Below are 16,380 nucleotides of genomic sequence, written 5' to 3' on the forward strand. Positions count from 1 at the left end.
CCGGGGGGTTCGGAACCGGGCTCGGGACTGGGGGGGGTGTCCGGGACCGGGGGGGTCGGAACCGGGCTCGGGACTGGGGGGGGTGTCCGGGACCGGGGGGGTCGGAACCGGGCTCGGGACTGGGGGGGGTGTCCGGGACCGGGGGGGTCGGAACCGGGCTCGGGACTGGGTGGGGGTCCGGGACCGGGGGGTTCGGAACCGGGCTCGGGACTGGGTGGGGGTCCGGGCCCGGGGGGTTCGGAACCGGGCTCGGGACTGGGTGGGGGTCCGGGACCGGGGGGGTCGGAACCGGGCTCGGGACTGGGGGGGAGGTTCCGGGCCCGGGGGGGTCGGGCCCGGGGGTGTCACGGACTGGCGGAACCGGGACCGTTCAGGCACGGCCGCTCCGGTACCGGTCCGGGGGGGGGCCCGGGGGGTCCTGCACACGGGGGGGGGGGGGCTCAATGGGATCCGGGTGTGGTGGGGGTCTCTCATCGGGGGGGGGGAGGGGGCGACACCTGCGGGACCCCCCCGAACCCCGGGGTCACTTGGAGGGGGGGGGGAGGGGGAGGTCCGGACCTTTTTTATTTTTTGGGGGGGGGGGGGGCCCGGCGGCGCCGCTCCTTTTCTGGGCACGGCGGGCCCGGTTCCCCCCCCCCCGCGGGCGGCGATCGCTGCGCGGCCATAAATGGGCTGCGGGTGCGCGGCCGCCCCCCCCCCGCGGCACCCAGGGTGTCACAAACCCCCCCCCCCAACACCCCCCCGCACTGTCACACCCCCCCTGTCCCCTCCCCTCCCCCACCCCACCGGAACCCTCCCTTCCTTCCCCCCCCCCGCTTCATTTCCCGCCCCCACCCCCCCAAAAAAAAATTCCCACCCCCACCCCCCAAAAAAAAAAAAATTCCCGGGGATTTTACCTTCAAGCCCCCCACCCCAGAAATTCCCGGGGATTCGCTCTTCAAGCCCCCCTACCCAAAAAATTCCCTGGGATTCGCCCTTCAAACCCCCCCCCCCAAAATTCCTGGGGATTCTCCCTTCAAACCCCCCACCCAAAAATTCCCTGGGATTCTCCCTTCAAACCCCCCCCCCAAAATTCCTGGGGATTCTCCCTTCAAACCCCCCACCCAAAAATTCCCTGGGATTCTCCCTTCAACCCCCCCCCAAAAAATTCCCTGGGATTCTCCCTTCAAACCCCCCCCAAAAATTCCTGGGGATTCGTCCTCCAAGCCCCCCCCCCCAAAAAAAAATTCCCGGGGATTCGCTCTTCAAACCCCCCCCCAAAAATTCCTGGGGATTCGTCCTCCAAGCCCCCCCCCAAAAAAAATTCCCTGGGATTCTCCCTTCAAACCCCCCCCCCAAATTCCCTGGGATTCTCCCTTCAAGCTCCCCCCCTCAAAAAAAAATTCCCTGGGATTCGCCCTTCAACCCCCCCCCCCAAAAAGATTCCCGGGGATTCGCCCTTCAACCCCCCCCCAAAAATATTCCCTGGGATTCTCCCTTCAAGGCCCCCACCCAAAAATTCCCTGGGATTCTCCCTTCAAGCCCCTCCCTCCAAAAATTCCCGGGGATTCCCCCTTCAAACCCCCCCCAAAAATTCCTTGGATTCCCCCTTCAAACCCCCCCCAAAAAATTCCCGGGGATTCTCCCTTCAAGCTCCCCCCCCCAAAAAAATTCCTGGGGATGCCCCCTTCAAACCCCCCCAAAAAATTCCTGGGATTCCCCCTTCAAACCCCCCAAAAAAATTCCTGGGGATTCTCCCTTCAAGCTCCCCCCCCAAAAAAAATTCCCTGGGATTCTCCCTTCAACCCCCCCAAAAATATTCCCTGGGATTCCCCCTTCAAAGCCCCCCACCCAAAAATTCCCTGGGATTCACCCTTCAAGCCCCCCCCCCCAAATTCCCTGGGATTCTCCCTCCAAGCTCCCCCCACCCCAAAAATTCCCTGGGATTCCCCCTTCAAACTCCCCCCAAAAATTCCTGGGATTCCCCCTTCAAACCCCCCAAAAAAATTCCCGGGGATTCTCCCTTCAAGCCCCCCCCAAAAAAAAATTCCCTGGGATTCTCCCTTCAACCCCCCCAAAAATATTCCCTGGGATTCTCCCTTCAAGCCCCTCCCTCCAAAAATTCCCAGGGGTTCGCCCTCCAAGCCCCCCCCCACCCCAAAAATTCCCTGGGATTCTCCCTCCAAAAAAAATTCCCACCCCAAAAAAAATTCCCTGGGATTCTCCCTTCAAACCCCCCAAAATAATTCCTGGGGATTCTCCCTCCAAGCCCCCCCACCCAAAAAATTCCCGGGGATTCCCCCTTCAAACCCCCCAAAATAATTCCTGGGGATTCGCCCTCCAAAAAAAATTCCCACCCCAAAAAAATTCCCTGGGATTCGCCCTCCAAGCCCCCCCCCAAAAAAAATTCCCGGGGATTCCCCCTTCAAACCCCCCCAAAAAATTCCTGGGGATTCTCCCTTCAAGCTCAACCCCCCAAAAAAATTCCCTGGGATTCTCCCTTCAAACCCCCCAAAAAAATTCCTGGGGATTCTCCCTTCAATCCCCCCCCCCAAAAAAAATTCCCTGGGATTCTCCCTTCAACCCCCCCAAAAATATTCCCTGGGATTCTCCCTTCAAGGCCCCCCACCCAAAAATTCCCTGGGATTCACCCTTCAAGCCCCCCCCCCCAAATTCCCTGGGATTCTCCCTCCAAGCTCCCCCCACCCCAAAAATTCCCTGGGATTCTCCCTCCACCCCCCCCCCCCCCCCGCCCCAAAAAAATTCCCGGGGATTCTCCCTTCAAGGCCCCCCACCCAAAAATTCCCTGGGATTCTCCCTTCAAGTCCCCCACCCCAAAAAATCCCCAGGAATTCTCCCTCCAACCCCCCAAAACCCAACCCCCCCCAAATCTCCTCCAGCCCCCCCCACAAGCCCCCCCAAATCCCACCCCCCAACCCCAGACTCCCCCCAAATCCCCCCCCACCCCCTCATTTTGAGGTCGTACCCCCCAAAAACCCAATCTCCCCCGCTTCCCCAATTATCCCCCCACCTCCCCAATTATCACCCCCCCCCCCCAAATGTCACCTCCCCCCCTCCGGTGGCCGCTGACCCCCCCCCCCCCGCCCCCGGTGCCCCCCCCCCAGCCGAGCCGGTGGCCGCTCGTGTCCAGGAGCTGCAGCTGCAGCGCGGCGACTTCGAGATCCTGAAGGTGATCGGGAGAGGCGCCTTCAGCGAGGTCAGGGTGACACCGCTGGGTGACACCGCTGGGGACACCCTGGGGACACCCTGGGGACACCCCGGGGTCTCGGTGGGTGACGCAGAGCGCTGGTGACGCCCCCTCCCCACCCCGCAGGTGGCCGTGGTGAGGATGAAGGAGACGGGGCAGATCTACGCCATGAAGATCATGAACAAGTGGGACATGCTGAGGCGCGGCGAGGTCAGGGGACACGCGGGGACACGCGGGGGGACAATTTGGGGGATATTCGGAGACACTCGGGGACACCCGGGGACACTCAGGGACACTCAGAGACACTCAGAGACACCGGGGGACACTCAGGGACACTGGAGGACACCCGGGGACACTCGCGGACACTCAGGGACACCTGGGGACACTCGCGGACACTCGGGGACCCTCAGGGACATTCGGGGACAGCCAGGGACACGCAGGGACACCCAGGGACATTTGGGGACACTCAGGGACACCTGGGGACACTCGCGGACACTCGGGGACACTGGCGGACACTCGGGGACACTCAGAGACACTGGAGGACACTTGGGGACACTCAGGGACACGCGGGGACACTCACAGACACTTGGGGACACTCGGGGACACTCGGGGACACTTGGGGACACTCGGGGACACTCGCGGACACTTGGGGACACTCAGGGACACTCAGGGACACTCAGGGACATTCGGGGACACTCGGGGACACTCGGGGACACTCGCGGACACTTGGGGACACTCAGGGACACTTGGGGACACTCGCGAACGCTCAGGGACACTCAGGGACACTTGGGGACACTTGGGGACACTTAGGGACACTCGGGGACACTCGCGGACACTTGGGGACATTCGGGGACACTCGGGGACACTTGGGGACACCCAGTGACACCCAGAGACACTTGGGGACACTCGCGAACGCTCGGGGACACTCGGGGACACTCGGGGACAATTGGGGACACTTGGGGACAATTGGGGACACTCGGGGACACTTTGGGGACACTCGGGGACACTCGGGGACACTTTGGGGACACTCAGGGACACTTGGAGACACTCGGTGACACCCCGGGACACTTGGAGACACTCGCGAACGCTCAGGGACACTCGGGGACACTCGGGGACACTTTGGGGACACACAGGGAACACTCGCGGGCACTCGGGGACACTTGGGGACACTCGGGGACACTCGGGGACACCCAGGGACACTTGGGGACATTCAGGGACACTTGGGGACACTGGGGGACACTCAGGGACATTCAGGGACACTTGGGGACACTCGGGGACACTCGGGGACACCCAGGGACATTCGGGGACATTCAGGGACACTTGGGGACACTGGAGGACACTCAGGGACAGTTGGGGACGCTGGAGGACACTTGGGGACATTTGGGGACACTCAGGGACACCCAGGGACACTTGGGGACACGCGGGGACACTCAGGGACACTGGAGGACACCCAGGGACACTCGGGGACACTCGGAGACACTCGCGGACACTCGGGGACCCTCAGGGACATTCGGGGACAGCCAGGGACACCCAGGGACACCTGGGGACACTCGCGGACACTTGGGGACACTGGCGGACATTCGGGGACACTCAGAGACACTGGAGGACACTTGGGGACACTCAGGGACACGCGGGGACACTCAGGGACACGCGGGGACACTCACAGACACTTGGGGACATTCGGGGACACTCGCGGACACTCGCGGACACTTGGGGACACTCAGGGGCACCTGGGGACACTTGGGGACACCCAGTGACACCCAGAGACACTTGGGGACACTCGCGAACGCTCAGGGACACTCGGGGACACTTGGGGACACTTAGGGACACTTAGAGACACTCGCGGACACTTGGGGACACTCGGGGACACTCGGGGACACTTGGGGACACCCAGTGACACCCAGAGAAACTTGGGGACACTCGCGAACGCTCAGGGACACTCGGGGACACTCGGGGACACTTGGGGACACTCGGGGACACTCGGGGACACCCAGGGACACTTAGGGACACTTGGGGACACTGGAGGACACTCGGGGACAGTTGGGGACACTGGAGGACACTTGGGGACACTTGGGGACACTCAGGGACACACGGGGACACTTGGGGACACACGGGGACACTCAGGGACACTGGAGGACACCCGGGGACACTCGCGGACACCCAGGGACACTCGGGGACACTCGGAGACACTCGCGGACACTCGGGGACCCTCAGAGGACATTCGGGGACACTCGGGGACACTCGGGGACACCCGGGGACACTCAGGGACACCTGGGGACACTTGGGGACACTTTGGGGACACTCGGGGACAGTTGGGGACACTGGAGGACACGCGGGGACACTCGCGGACACCCAGGGACACTCGGGGACACTCGGAGACACTCGCGGACACTCGGGGACCCTCAGGGACATTCGGGGACAGCCAGGGACACGCAGGGACACCCAGGGACATTTGGGGACACTCAGGGACACCTGGGGACACTCGCGGACACTCGGGGACACTGGCGGACACTCGGGGACACTCAGAGACACTGGAGGACACTTGGGGACACTCAGGGACACGCGGGGACACTCACAGACACTTGGGGACACTCGCGAACGCTCAGGGACACTCAGGGACACTTGGGGACACTTGGGGACACTTAGGGACACTCGGGGACACTCGCGGACACTTGGGGACATTCGGGGACACTCGGGGACACTTGGGGACACCCAGTGACACCCAGAGACACTTGGGGACACTCGCGAACGCTCGGGGACACTCGGGGACACTCGGGGACAATTGGGGACACTTGGGGACAATTGGGGACACTCGGGGACACTTTGGGGACACTCGGGGACACTCGGGGACACTTTGGGGACACTCAGGGACACTTGGAGACACTCGGTGACACCCCGGGACACTTGGAGACACTCGCGAACGCTCAGGGACACTCGGGGACACTCGGGGACACTTTGGGGACACACAGGGAACACTCGCGGGCACTCGGGGACACTTGGGGACACTCGGGGACACTCGGGGACACCCAGGGACACTTGGGGACATTCAGGGACACTTGGGGACACTGGGGGACACTCAGGGACATTCAGGGACACTTGGGGACACTCGGGGACACTCGGGGACACCCAGGGACATTCGGGGACATTCAGGGACACTTGGGGACACTGGAGGACACTCGGGGACAGTTGGGGACACTGGAGGACACTTGGGGACATTTGGGGACACTCAGGGACACCCAGGGACACTTGGGGACACGCGGGGACACTCAGGGACACTGGAGGACACCCAGGGACACTCGGGGACACTCGGAGACACTCGCGGACACTCGGGGACCCTCAGGGACATTCGGGGACAGCCAGGGACACCCAGGGACACCTGGGGACACTCGCGGACACTTGGGGACACTGGCGGACATTCGGGGACACTCAGAGACACTGGAGGACACTTGGGGACACTCAGGGACACGCGGGGACACTCACAGACACTTGGGGACATTCGGGGACACTCGCGGACACTCGCGGACACTTGGGGACACTCAGGGGCACCTGGGGACACTTGGGGACACCCAGTGACACCCAGAGACACTTGGGGACACTCGCGAACGCTCAGGGACACTCGGGGACACTTGGGGACACTTAGGGACACTTAGAGACACTCGCGGACACTTGGGGACACTCGGGGACACTCGGGGACACTTGGGGACACCCAGTGACACCCAGAGAAACTTGGGGACACTCGCGAACGCTCAGGGACACTCGGGGACACTCGGGGACACTTGGGGACACTCGGGGACACTCGGGGACACCCAGGGACACTTAGGGACACTTGGGGACACTGGAGGACACTCGGGGACAGTTGGGGACACTGGAGGACACTTGGGGACATTTGGGGACACTCAGGGACACACGGGGACACTTGGGGACACACGGGGACACTCAGGGACACTGGAGGACACCCGGGGACACTCGCGGACACCCAGGGACACTCGGGGACACTCGGAGACACTCGCGGACACTCGGGGACCCTCAGAGGACATTCGGGGACACTCGGGGACACTCGGGGACACCCGGGGACACTCAGGGACACCTGGGGACACTTGGGGACACTTGGGGACACTTTGGGGACACTCGGGGACAGTTGGGGACACTGGAGGACACGCGGGGACACTCAGGGACACTGGAGGACACCCGGGGACACTCGCGGACACCCAGGGACACTCGGGGACACTCGGAGACACTCGCGGACACTCGGGGACCCTCAGGGACATTCGGGGACAGCCAGGGACACGCAGGGACACCCAGGGACATTTGGGGACACTCAGGGACACCTGGGGACACTCGCGGACACTCGGGGACACTGGCGGACATTCGGGGACACTCAGAGACACTGGAGGACACTTGGGGACACTCAGGGACACGCGGGGACACTCAGGGACACGCGGGGACACTTGGGGACACCCAGTGACACCCAGAGACACTTGGGGACACTCGCGAACGCTCAGGGACACTCAGGGACACTTGGGGACATTCGGGGACACTCGGGGACACTGGCGGACATTCGGGGACACTCAGAGACACTGGAGGACACTTGGGGACACTCAGGGACACGCGGGGACACTCAGGGACACGCGGGGACACTTGGGGACACCCAGTGACACCCAGAGACACTTGGGGACACTCGCGAACGCTCAGGGACACCCAGGGACACCTGGGGACACTCGCGGACACTTGGGGACACTGGCGGACATTCGGGGACACTCAGAGACACTGGAGGACACTTGGGGACACTCAGGGACACGCGGGGACACTCAGGGACACGCGGGGACACTCACAGACACTTGGGGACATTCGGGGACACTCGCGGACACTCGCGGACACTTGGGGACACTCAGGGGCACCTGGGGACACTTGGGGACACCCAGTGACACCCAGAGACACTTGGGGACACTCGCGAACGCTCAGGGACACTCGGGGACACTTGGGGACACTTAGGGACACTTAGAGACACTCACGGACACTTGGGGACACTCGGGGACACTCGGGGACACTTGGGGACACCCAGTGACACCCAGAGAAACTTGGGGACACTCGCGAACGCTCAGGGACACTCGGGGACACTCGGGGACACTTGGGGACACTCGGGGACACTCGGGGACACCCAGGGACACTTAGGGACACTTGGGGACACTGGAGGACACTCGGGGACAGTTGGGGACACTGGAGGACACTTGGGGACATTTGGGGACACTCAGGGACACACGGGGACACTTGGGGACACACGGGGACACTCAGGGACACTGGAGGACACCCGGGGACACTCGCGGACACCCAGGGACACTCGGGGACACTCGGAGACACTCGCGGACACTCGGGGACCCTCAGAGGACACTCGGGGACACTCGGGGACACTCGGGGACACCCGGGGACACTCAGGGACACCTGGGGACACTTGGGGACACTTGGGGACACTTTGGGGACACTCGGGGACAGTTGGGGACACTGGAGGACACGCGGGGACACTCAGGGACACTGGAGGACACCCGGGGACACTCGCGGACACCCAGGGACACTCGGGGACACTCGGAGACACTCGCGGACACTCGGGGACCCTCAGGGACATTCGGGGACAGCCAGGGACACGCAGGGACACCCAGGGACATTTGGGGACACTCAGGGACACCTGGGGACACTCGCGGACACTCGGGGACACTGGCGGACATTCGGGGACACTCAGAGACACTGGAGGACACTTGGGGACACTCAGGGACACGCGGGGACACTCAGGGACACGCGGGGACACTTGGGGACACCCAGTGACACCCAGAGACACTTGGGGACACTCGCGAACGCTCAGGGACACTCAGGGACACTTGGGGACATTCGGGGACACTCGGGGACACTGGCGGACATTCGGGGACACTCAGAGACACTGGAGGACACTTGGGGACACTCAGGGACACGCGGGGACACTCAGGGACACGCGGGGACACTTGGGGACACCCAGTGACACCCAGAGACACTTGGGGACACTCGCGAACGCTCAGGGACACCCAGGGACACCTGGGGACACTCGCGGACACTTGGGGACACTGGCGGACATTCGGGGACACTCAGAGACACTGGAGGACACTTGGGGACACTCAGGGACACGCGGGGACACTCAGGGACACGCGGGGACACTCACAGACACTTGGGGACATTCGGGGACACTCGCGGACACTCGCGGACACTTGGGGACACTCAGGGGCACCTGGGGACACTTGGGGACACCCAGTGACACCCAGAGACACTTGGGGACACTCGCGAACGCTCAGGGACACTCGGGGACACTTGGGGACACTTAGGGACACTTAGAGACACTCGCGGACACTTGGGGACACTCGGGGACACTCGGGGACACTTGGGGACACCCAGTGACACCCAGAGAAACTTGGGGACACTCGCGAACGCTCAGGGACACTCGGGGACACTCGGGGACACTTGGGGACACTCGGGGACACTCGGGGACACCCAGGGACACTTAGGGACACTTGGGGACACTGGAGGACACTCGGGGACAGTTGGGGACACTGGAGGACACTTGGGGACATTTGGGGACACTCAGGGACACACGGGGACACTTGGGGACACACGGGGACACTCAGGGACACTGGAGGACACCCGGGGACACTCGCGGACACCCAGGGACACTCGGGGACACTCGGAGACACTCGCGGACACTCGGGGACCCTCAGAGGACATTCGGGGACACTCGGGGACACTCGGGGACACCCGGGGACACTCAGGGACACCTGGGGACACTTGGGGACACTTGGGGACACTTTGGGGACACTCGGGGACAGTTGGGGACACTGGAGGACACGCGGGGACACTCAGGGACACTGGAGGACACCCGGGGACACTCGCGGACACCCAGGGACACTCGGGGACACTCGGAGACACTCGCGGACACTCGGGGACCCTCAGGGACATTCGGGGACAGCCAGGGACACGCAGGGACACCCAGGGACATTTGGGGACACTCAGGGACACCTGGGGACACTCGCGGACACTCGGGGACACTGGCGGACACTCGGGGACACTCAGAGACACTGGAGGACACTTGGGGACACTCAGGGACACGCGGGGACACTCACAGACACTTGGGGACACTCGCGAACGCTCAGGGACACTCAGGGACACTTGGGGACACTTGGGACACTCGGGGACACTCGGGGACACTCGCGGACACTTGGGGACACTCGGGGACACTCGGGGACACTTGGGGACACCCAGTGACACCCAGAGACACTTGGGGACACTCGCGAACGCTCGGGGACACTCGGGGACACTCGCGGACACTTGGGGACAATTGGGGACACTCGGGGACACTTGGGGACACTCGGGGACACTTTGGGGACACTCAGGGACACTTGGAGACACTCGGTGACACCCCGGGACACTTGGAGACACTCGCGAACGCTCAGGGACACTCGGGGACACTCGGGGACACTTTGGGGACACACAGGGAACACTCGCGGGCACTCGGGGACACTTGGGGACACTCGGGGACACTCGGGGACACCCAGGGACACTTGGGGACATTCAGGGACACTTGGGGACACTGGGGGACACTCAGGGACATTCAGGGACACTTGGGGACACTCGGGGACACTCGGGGACACCCAGGGACATTCGGGGACATTCAGGGACACTTGGGGACACTGGAGGACACTCGGGGACAGTTGGGGACACTGGAGGACACTTGGGGACATTTGGGGACACTCAGGGACACCCAGGGACACTTGGGGACACGCGGGGACACTCAGGGACACTGGAGGACACCCAGGGACACTCGGGGACACTCGGAGACACTCGCGGACACTCGGGGACCCTCAGGGACATTCGGGGACAGCCAGGGACACCCAGGGACACCTGGGGACACTCGCGGACACTTGGGGACACTGGCGGACATTCGGGGACACTCAGAGACACTGGAGGACACTTGGGGACACTCAGGGACACGCGGGGACACTCACAGACACTTGGGGACATTCGGGGACACTCGCGGACACTCGCGGACACTTGGGGACACTCAGGGGCACCTGGGGACACTTGGGGACACCCAGTGACACCCAGAGACACTTGGGGACACTCGCGAACGCTCAGGGACACTCGGGGACACTTGGGGACACTTAGGGACACTCGGGGACACTCGCGGACACTTGGGGACACTCGGGGACACTCGGGGACACTTGGGGACACTTGGGGACACCCAGAGAAACTTGGGGACACTCGCGAACGCTCAGGGACACTCGGGGACACTCGGGGACACTTGGGGACACTCGGGGACACTCGGGGACACCCAGGGACACTTAGGGACACTTGGGGACACTGGAGGACACTCGGGGACAGTTGGGGACACTGGAGGACACTTGGGGACATTTGGGGACACTCAGGGACACACGGGGACACTTGGGGACACACGGGGACACTCAGGGACACTGGAGGACACCCGGGGACACTCGCAGACACCCAGGGACACTCGGGGACACTCGGAGACACTCGCGGACACTCGGGGACCCTCAGAGGACATTCGGGGACACTCGGGGACACTCGGGGACACCCGGGGACACTCAGGGACACCTGGGGACACTTGGGGACACTTGGGGACACTTTGGGGACACTCGGGGACAGTTGGGGACACTGGAGGACACGCGGGGACACTCAGGGACACTGGAGGACACCCGGGGACACTCGCGGACACCCAGGGACACTCGGGGACACTCGGAGACACTCGCGGACACTCGGGGACCCTCAGGGACATTCGGGGACAGCCAGGGACACGCAGGGACACCCAGGGACATTTGGGGACACTCAGGGACACCTGGGGACACTCGCGGACACTCGGGGACACTGGCGGACATTCGGGGACACTCAGAGACACTGGAGGACACTTGGGGACACTCAGGGACACGCGGGGACACTCAGGGACACCTGGGGACACTTGGGGACACCCAGTGACACCCAGAGACACTTGGGGACACTCGCGAACGCTCAGGGACACTCAGGGACACTTGGGGACATTCGGGGACACTCGGGGACACTCGGGGACACTCGCGGACACTTGGGGACATTCGGGGACACTCGGGGACACTTGGGGACGCCCAGTGACACCCAGAGACACTTGGGGACACTCGCGAACGCTCAGGGACACTCGGGGACACTCGGGGACAATTGGGGACACACAGGGAGCACTCGCGGACACCCGGGGACACTTGGGGACACTCGGGGACACTTGGGGACATTCAGGGACACTTGGGGACACTTGGGGACACTTGGGGACACTCGGGGACACTTTGGGGACACTCGGGGACACCCGGGGACACTCAGGGACACTTGGGGACACTTTGGGGACACCCAGGGACACTTGGGGACACCCAGGGACACCCAGGGACACTTGGGGACACTCGCGAACGCTCAGGGACACTCGGGGACACTCGGGGACACTTGGGGACACACAGGGAACACTCGCGGACACTCGGGGACACTTGGGGACACTTGGGGACACTTGGGGACACTCGGGGACACTTTGGGGACACTCGGGGACACCCGGGGACACTCAGGGACACTTGGGGACACTTGGGGACACTTTGGGGACACTCAGGGACACTTGGAGACACTCGGTGACACCCCGGGACACTTGGAGACACTCGCGAACGCTCAGGGACACTCGGGGACACTCGGGGACACTTTGGGGACACACAGGGACACTTGGGGACACCCAGGGACACTTGGGGACACTTGGGGACACTCGCGAGCGCTCAGGGACACTCGGGGACACTTGGGGACACTTTGGGGACAGCCAGGGACACTTGGAGACACCCAGGGACACCCAGGGACACTCGTGGACACTCGGGGACACTCAGGGACACTCAGGGATACCCGGGGACACTCGTAGACACTTGGGGACACTCAGGGACACTTTGGGGGCTGGTGGGGATGTGAGGAGGGGGATGGCGCCGCGGAGGAAGGGACACCCAAAGGGACGACGGGGACAAGGGCGGGGTGGCCGGGACTGCGCTGTCCCGGGGGTGCCACCCGTGTGCCAGGTGGCAGGTGCCACCCGTGTCGCTGTCGCCAGGTGTCGTGTTTCCGCGAGGAGCGGGACGTGCTGGCGCGGGGGGACCGGCGCTGGATCACCCGGCTGCACTTCGCCTTCCAGGACCCGCAGTGCCTGGTGAGGGGACAGCGATCCCCTCCCCTGGCCCCCTGTCACCTCCCCGCGGGGACAGCGGTGTCACCTCCTCATGGGGACACCGCCGTCACCTCCCCGTGGGGACACCGCTGTCACCTCCCCTGCCCCCCGTCACCTCCCCGTGGGGACAGCGGTGCCACCTCCCCACGGGGACACCCCTGTCACCTCCCCGTGGGGACACCGCTGTCACCTCCCCGCTCCCTGTCACATGGGAACCCCGTGTCATGGCAATGTCCCCGAATCATGTCCCCCTGTCCCCGAATCATGTCCCCCTGTCCCCGTGTCCCCATGCCATCCCTGTATCCCCGAGTTGTCCCATGTCCCCAAGCTGTCCTGTGTCCCCGTGCCATCCCTGTGTCCCCAGCTGTCCCATGTCCCCAAGCTGTCCCTGTGTCCCCAAGCTGTCCCATGTCCCTGTGCCATCCCTGTGTCCCCAGGCCGTGTCCCCAGCTGTCCCTGTCCCCATGCCATCCCCGTGCCCCCATGCCATCCCCATGTCCCCATGCCATCCCCGTGTCCCCAGGCTGTGTCCCCAGCTGTCCCTGTCCCCATGCCATCTCCATGTCCCCATGCCATCCCCATGTCCCCGTGCCATCGCCGTGTCCCCAGGCCGTGTCCCCAGCTGTCCCTGTCCCCATGCCATCCCCGTGTCCCCATGCCATCCCCATGTCCCTGTGCCATCCCTGTGTCCCCAGGCCGTGTCCCCAGCTGTCCCTGTCCCCATGCCATCCCCGTGTCCCCATGCCATCCCCATGTCCCCGTGCCATCGCCGTGTCCCCAGGCCGTGTCCCCAGCTGTCCCTGTGCCATCCCCGTGTCCCCATGCCATCCCCCTGTCCCCAGGCCGTCCCGGGCCGTGTCCCCAGCTGTCTCTGTGCCATCCCCATGTCCCCAGGCCGTGTCCCCAGCTGTCCCTGTCCCTGTGCCATCCCCATGTCCCCAGGCCGTGTCTCCATCTGTCCCCATGCCATCCCCATGTCCCTGTGCCATCCCCGTGTCCCCAGGCCGTGTCCCCAGCTGTCCCTGTCCCCATGCCATCCCCGTGTCCCCATGCCATCCCCATGTCCCCGTGCCATCGCCGTGTCCCCAGGCCGTGTCCCCAGCTGTCCCTGTGCCATCCCCATGTCCCTGTGCCATCCCCGTGTCCCCAGGCCGTGTCCCCAGCTGTCCCTGTCCCCATGCCATCTCCATGTCCCCATGCCATCCCCATGTCCCTGTGCCATCGCCGTGTCCCCAGGCCGTGTCCCCAGCTGTCCCTGTGCCATCTCTGTGTCCCCATGCCATCGCCGTGTCCCCAGGCTGTGTCCCCAGCTGTCCCTGTGCCATCCCCATGTCCCTGTGCCATCCCCATGTCCCCATGCCATCCCCGTGTCCCCAGGCTGTGTCCCCAGCTGTCCCTGTCCCTGTGCCATCCCTGTGTCCCCAGGCCGTGTCCCCAGCTGTCCCTGTCCCCATGCCATCTCCATGTCCCCATGCCATCCCCATGTCCCCGTGCCATCGCCGTGTCCCCAGGCCGTGTCCCCAGCTGTCCCTGTGCCATCCCCATGTCCCTGTGCCATCCCCGTGTCCCCAGGCCGTGTCCCCAGCTGTCCCTGTCCCTGTGCCATCCCCGTGTCCCCAGGCCGTGTCCCCAGCTGTCCCTGTGCCATCCCCGTGTCCCCATGCCATCCCCCTGTCCCCAGGCCATCCCGGGCTGTGTCCCCAGGCCATCCCGGGCTGTGTCCCCAGCTGTCTCTGTGCCATCCCCATGTCTCCAGGCCGTGTCTCCATCTGTCCCCATGCCATCTCCATGTCCCCATGCCATCCCCATGTCCCCATGCCATCCCCCTGTCCCCAGGCCGTCCTGGGCCGTGTCCCCAGCTGTCCCTGTGCCATCCCCGTGTCCCCAGGCCATCCCGGGCTGTGTCCCCAGCTGTCTCTGTGCCATCCCCATGTCTCCAGGCCGTGTCTCCATCTGTCCCCATGCCATCTCCATGTCCCCATGCCATCCCCATGTCCCCATGCCATCCCCCTGTCCCCAGGCCGTCCTGGGCCGTGTCCCCAGCTGTCCCTGTCCCTGTGCCATCCCCGTGTCCCCAGGCCGTGTCCCCAGCTGTCCCTGTCCCCGCAGTACCTGGTCATGGAGTACTACATCGGGGGCGACCTCCTGACCCTGCTCAGCAAGTTCGGGGACCGGCTGCCGCTGGCCATGGCCCGCTTCTACCTGGCCGAGCTCGTCATGGCCATCGACTCCGTCCACCGCCTCGGCTACGTCCACCGGTGGGACATGGGGACACGGGGACACGGGGGGACACGGGGACATTGGGGGAACACGGGGACACGGGGGAAACATGGGGACACAGGGACACGGGGACATTGGGAGGGACACGGGGACATGGGGGGACACAGGGACACGGGGACACGGGGACATGGAGGGACATCAGGGGGGACATGGGGACACAGGGACATGGGGACATGGCCATCGACTCCGTCCACCGCCTCGGCTACGTCCACCGGTGGGACATGGGGACACGGGGGGACATCGGGGGGGACACGGGGACATTGGGGGAACACGGGGACATGGGAGGACACGGGGGGACACAGGGACACGGGGACATGGGGACATGGGGACACAGGGACATGGGAGGGACATGGAGGGACAGGGGACACCCAGGACAACAGGAGGGATTGGGGGAGGGGGGAAGGTGGTGTGGGGACCATGACAGGGGAGGTGACAAAGGCCACCCCCACCTTTAGGGACATCAAACCCGACAACATCCTGCTGGACCGCTGGGGACACGTCCGGCTTGGGGACTTCGGGTCCTGCCTGCGCCTGGGGCCTGATGGCACCGTGAGTGACACCGGGGGGACAGCGGGGGGACAGCGGGGGGACAGCGGGGGGGACACTGAGGGGACACCGGAGGGACAGCGGGGGGACACAGCTGCACCCTGCGACCAGCTGGAGAACCCCCCCGGCC

The 16,380-nt window shown here is 64.5% G+C and overlaps 1 protein-coding gene across 1 annotated transcript in view; it reads left to right on the forward strand.

Moving 5' to 3' along the window:
* The first annotated feature begins 3,104 nt into the window (after positions 1 to 3,104).
* Positions 3,105 to 16,380, forward strand: part of DMPK (DM1 protein kinase) — a 29,328-nt gene continuing 16,052 nt past the window's right edge. The window contains exons 1-5 of the mRNA XM_032097796.1: positions 3,105 to 3,196; positions 3,314 to 3,397; positions 13,311 to 13,406; positions 15,534 to 15,682; positions 16,160 to 16,253. Coding sequence (XP_031953687.1) covers positions 3,329 to 3,397; positions 13,311 to 13,406; positions 15,534 to 15,682; positions 16,160 to 16,253 — 408 coding nt within the window. The 5' untranslated portion in view covers positions 3,105 to 3,196; positions 3,314 to 3,328. The remainder of the gene's footprint in view (positions 3,197 to 3,313; positions 3,398 to 13,310; positions 13,407 to 15,533; positions 15,683 to 16,159; positions 16,254 to 16,380) is intronic.

The sequence above is a fragment of the Corvus moneduloides genome, unplaced genomic scaffold, assembly GCF_009650955.1.
Source record: "Corvus moneduloides isolate bCorMon1 unplaced genomic scaffold, bCorMon1.pri scaffold_115_arrow_ctg1, whole genome shotgun sequence".
Classification (NCBI taxonomy): Eukaryota; Metazoa; Chordata; class Aves; order Passeriformes; family Corvidae; genus Corvus; species Corvus moneduloides.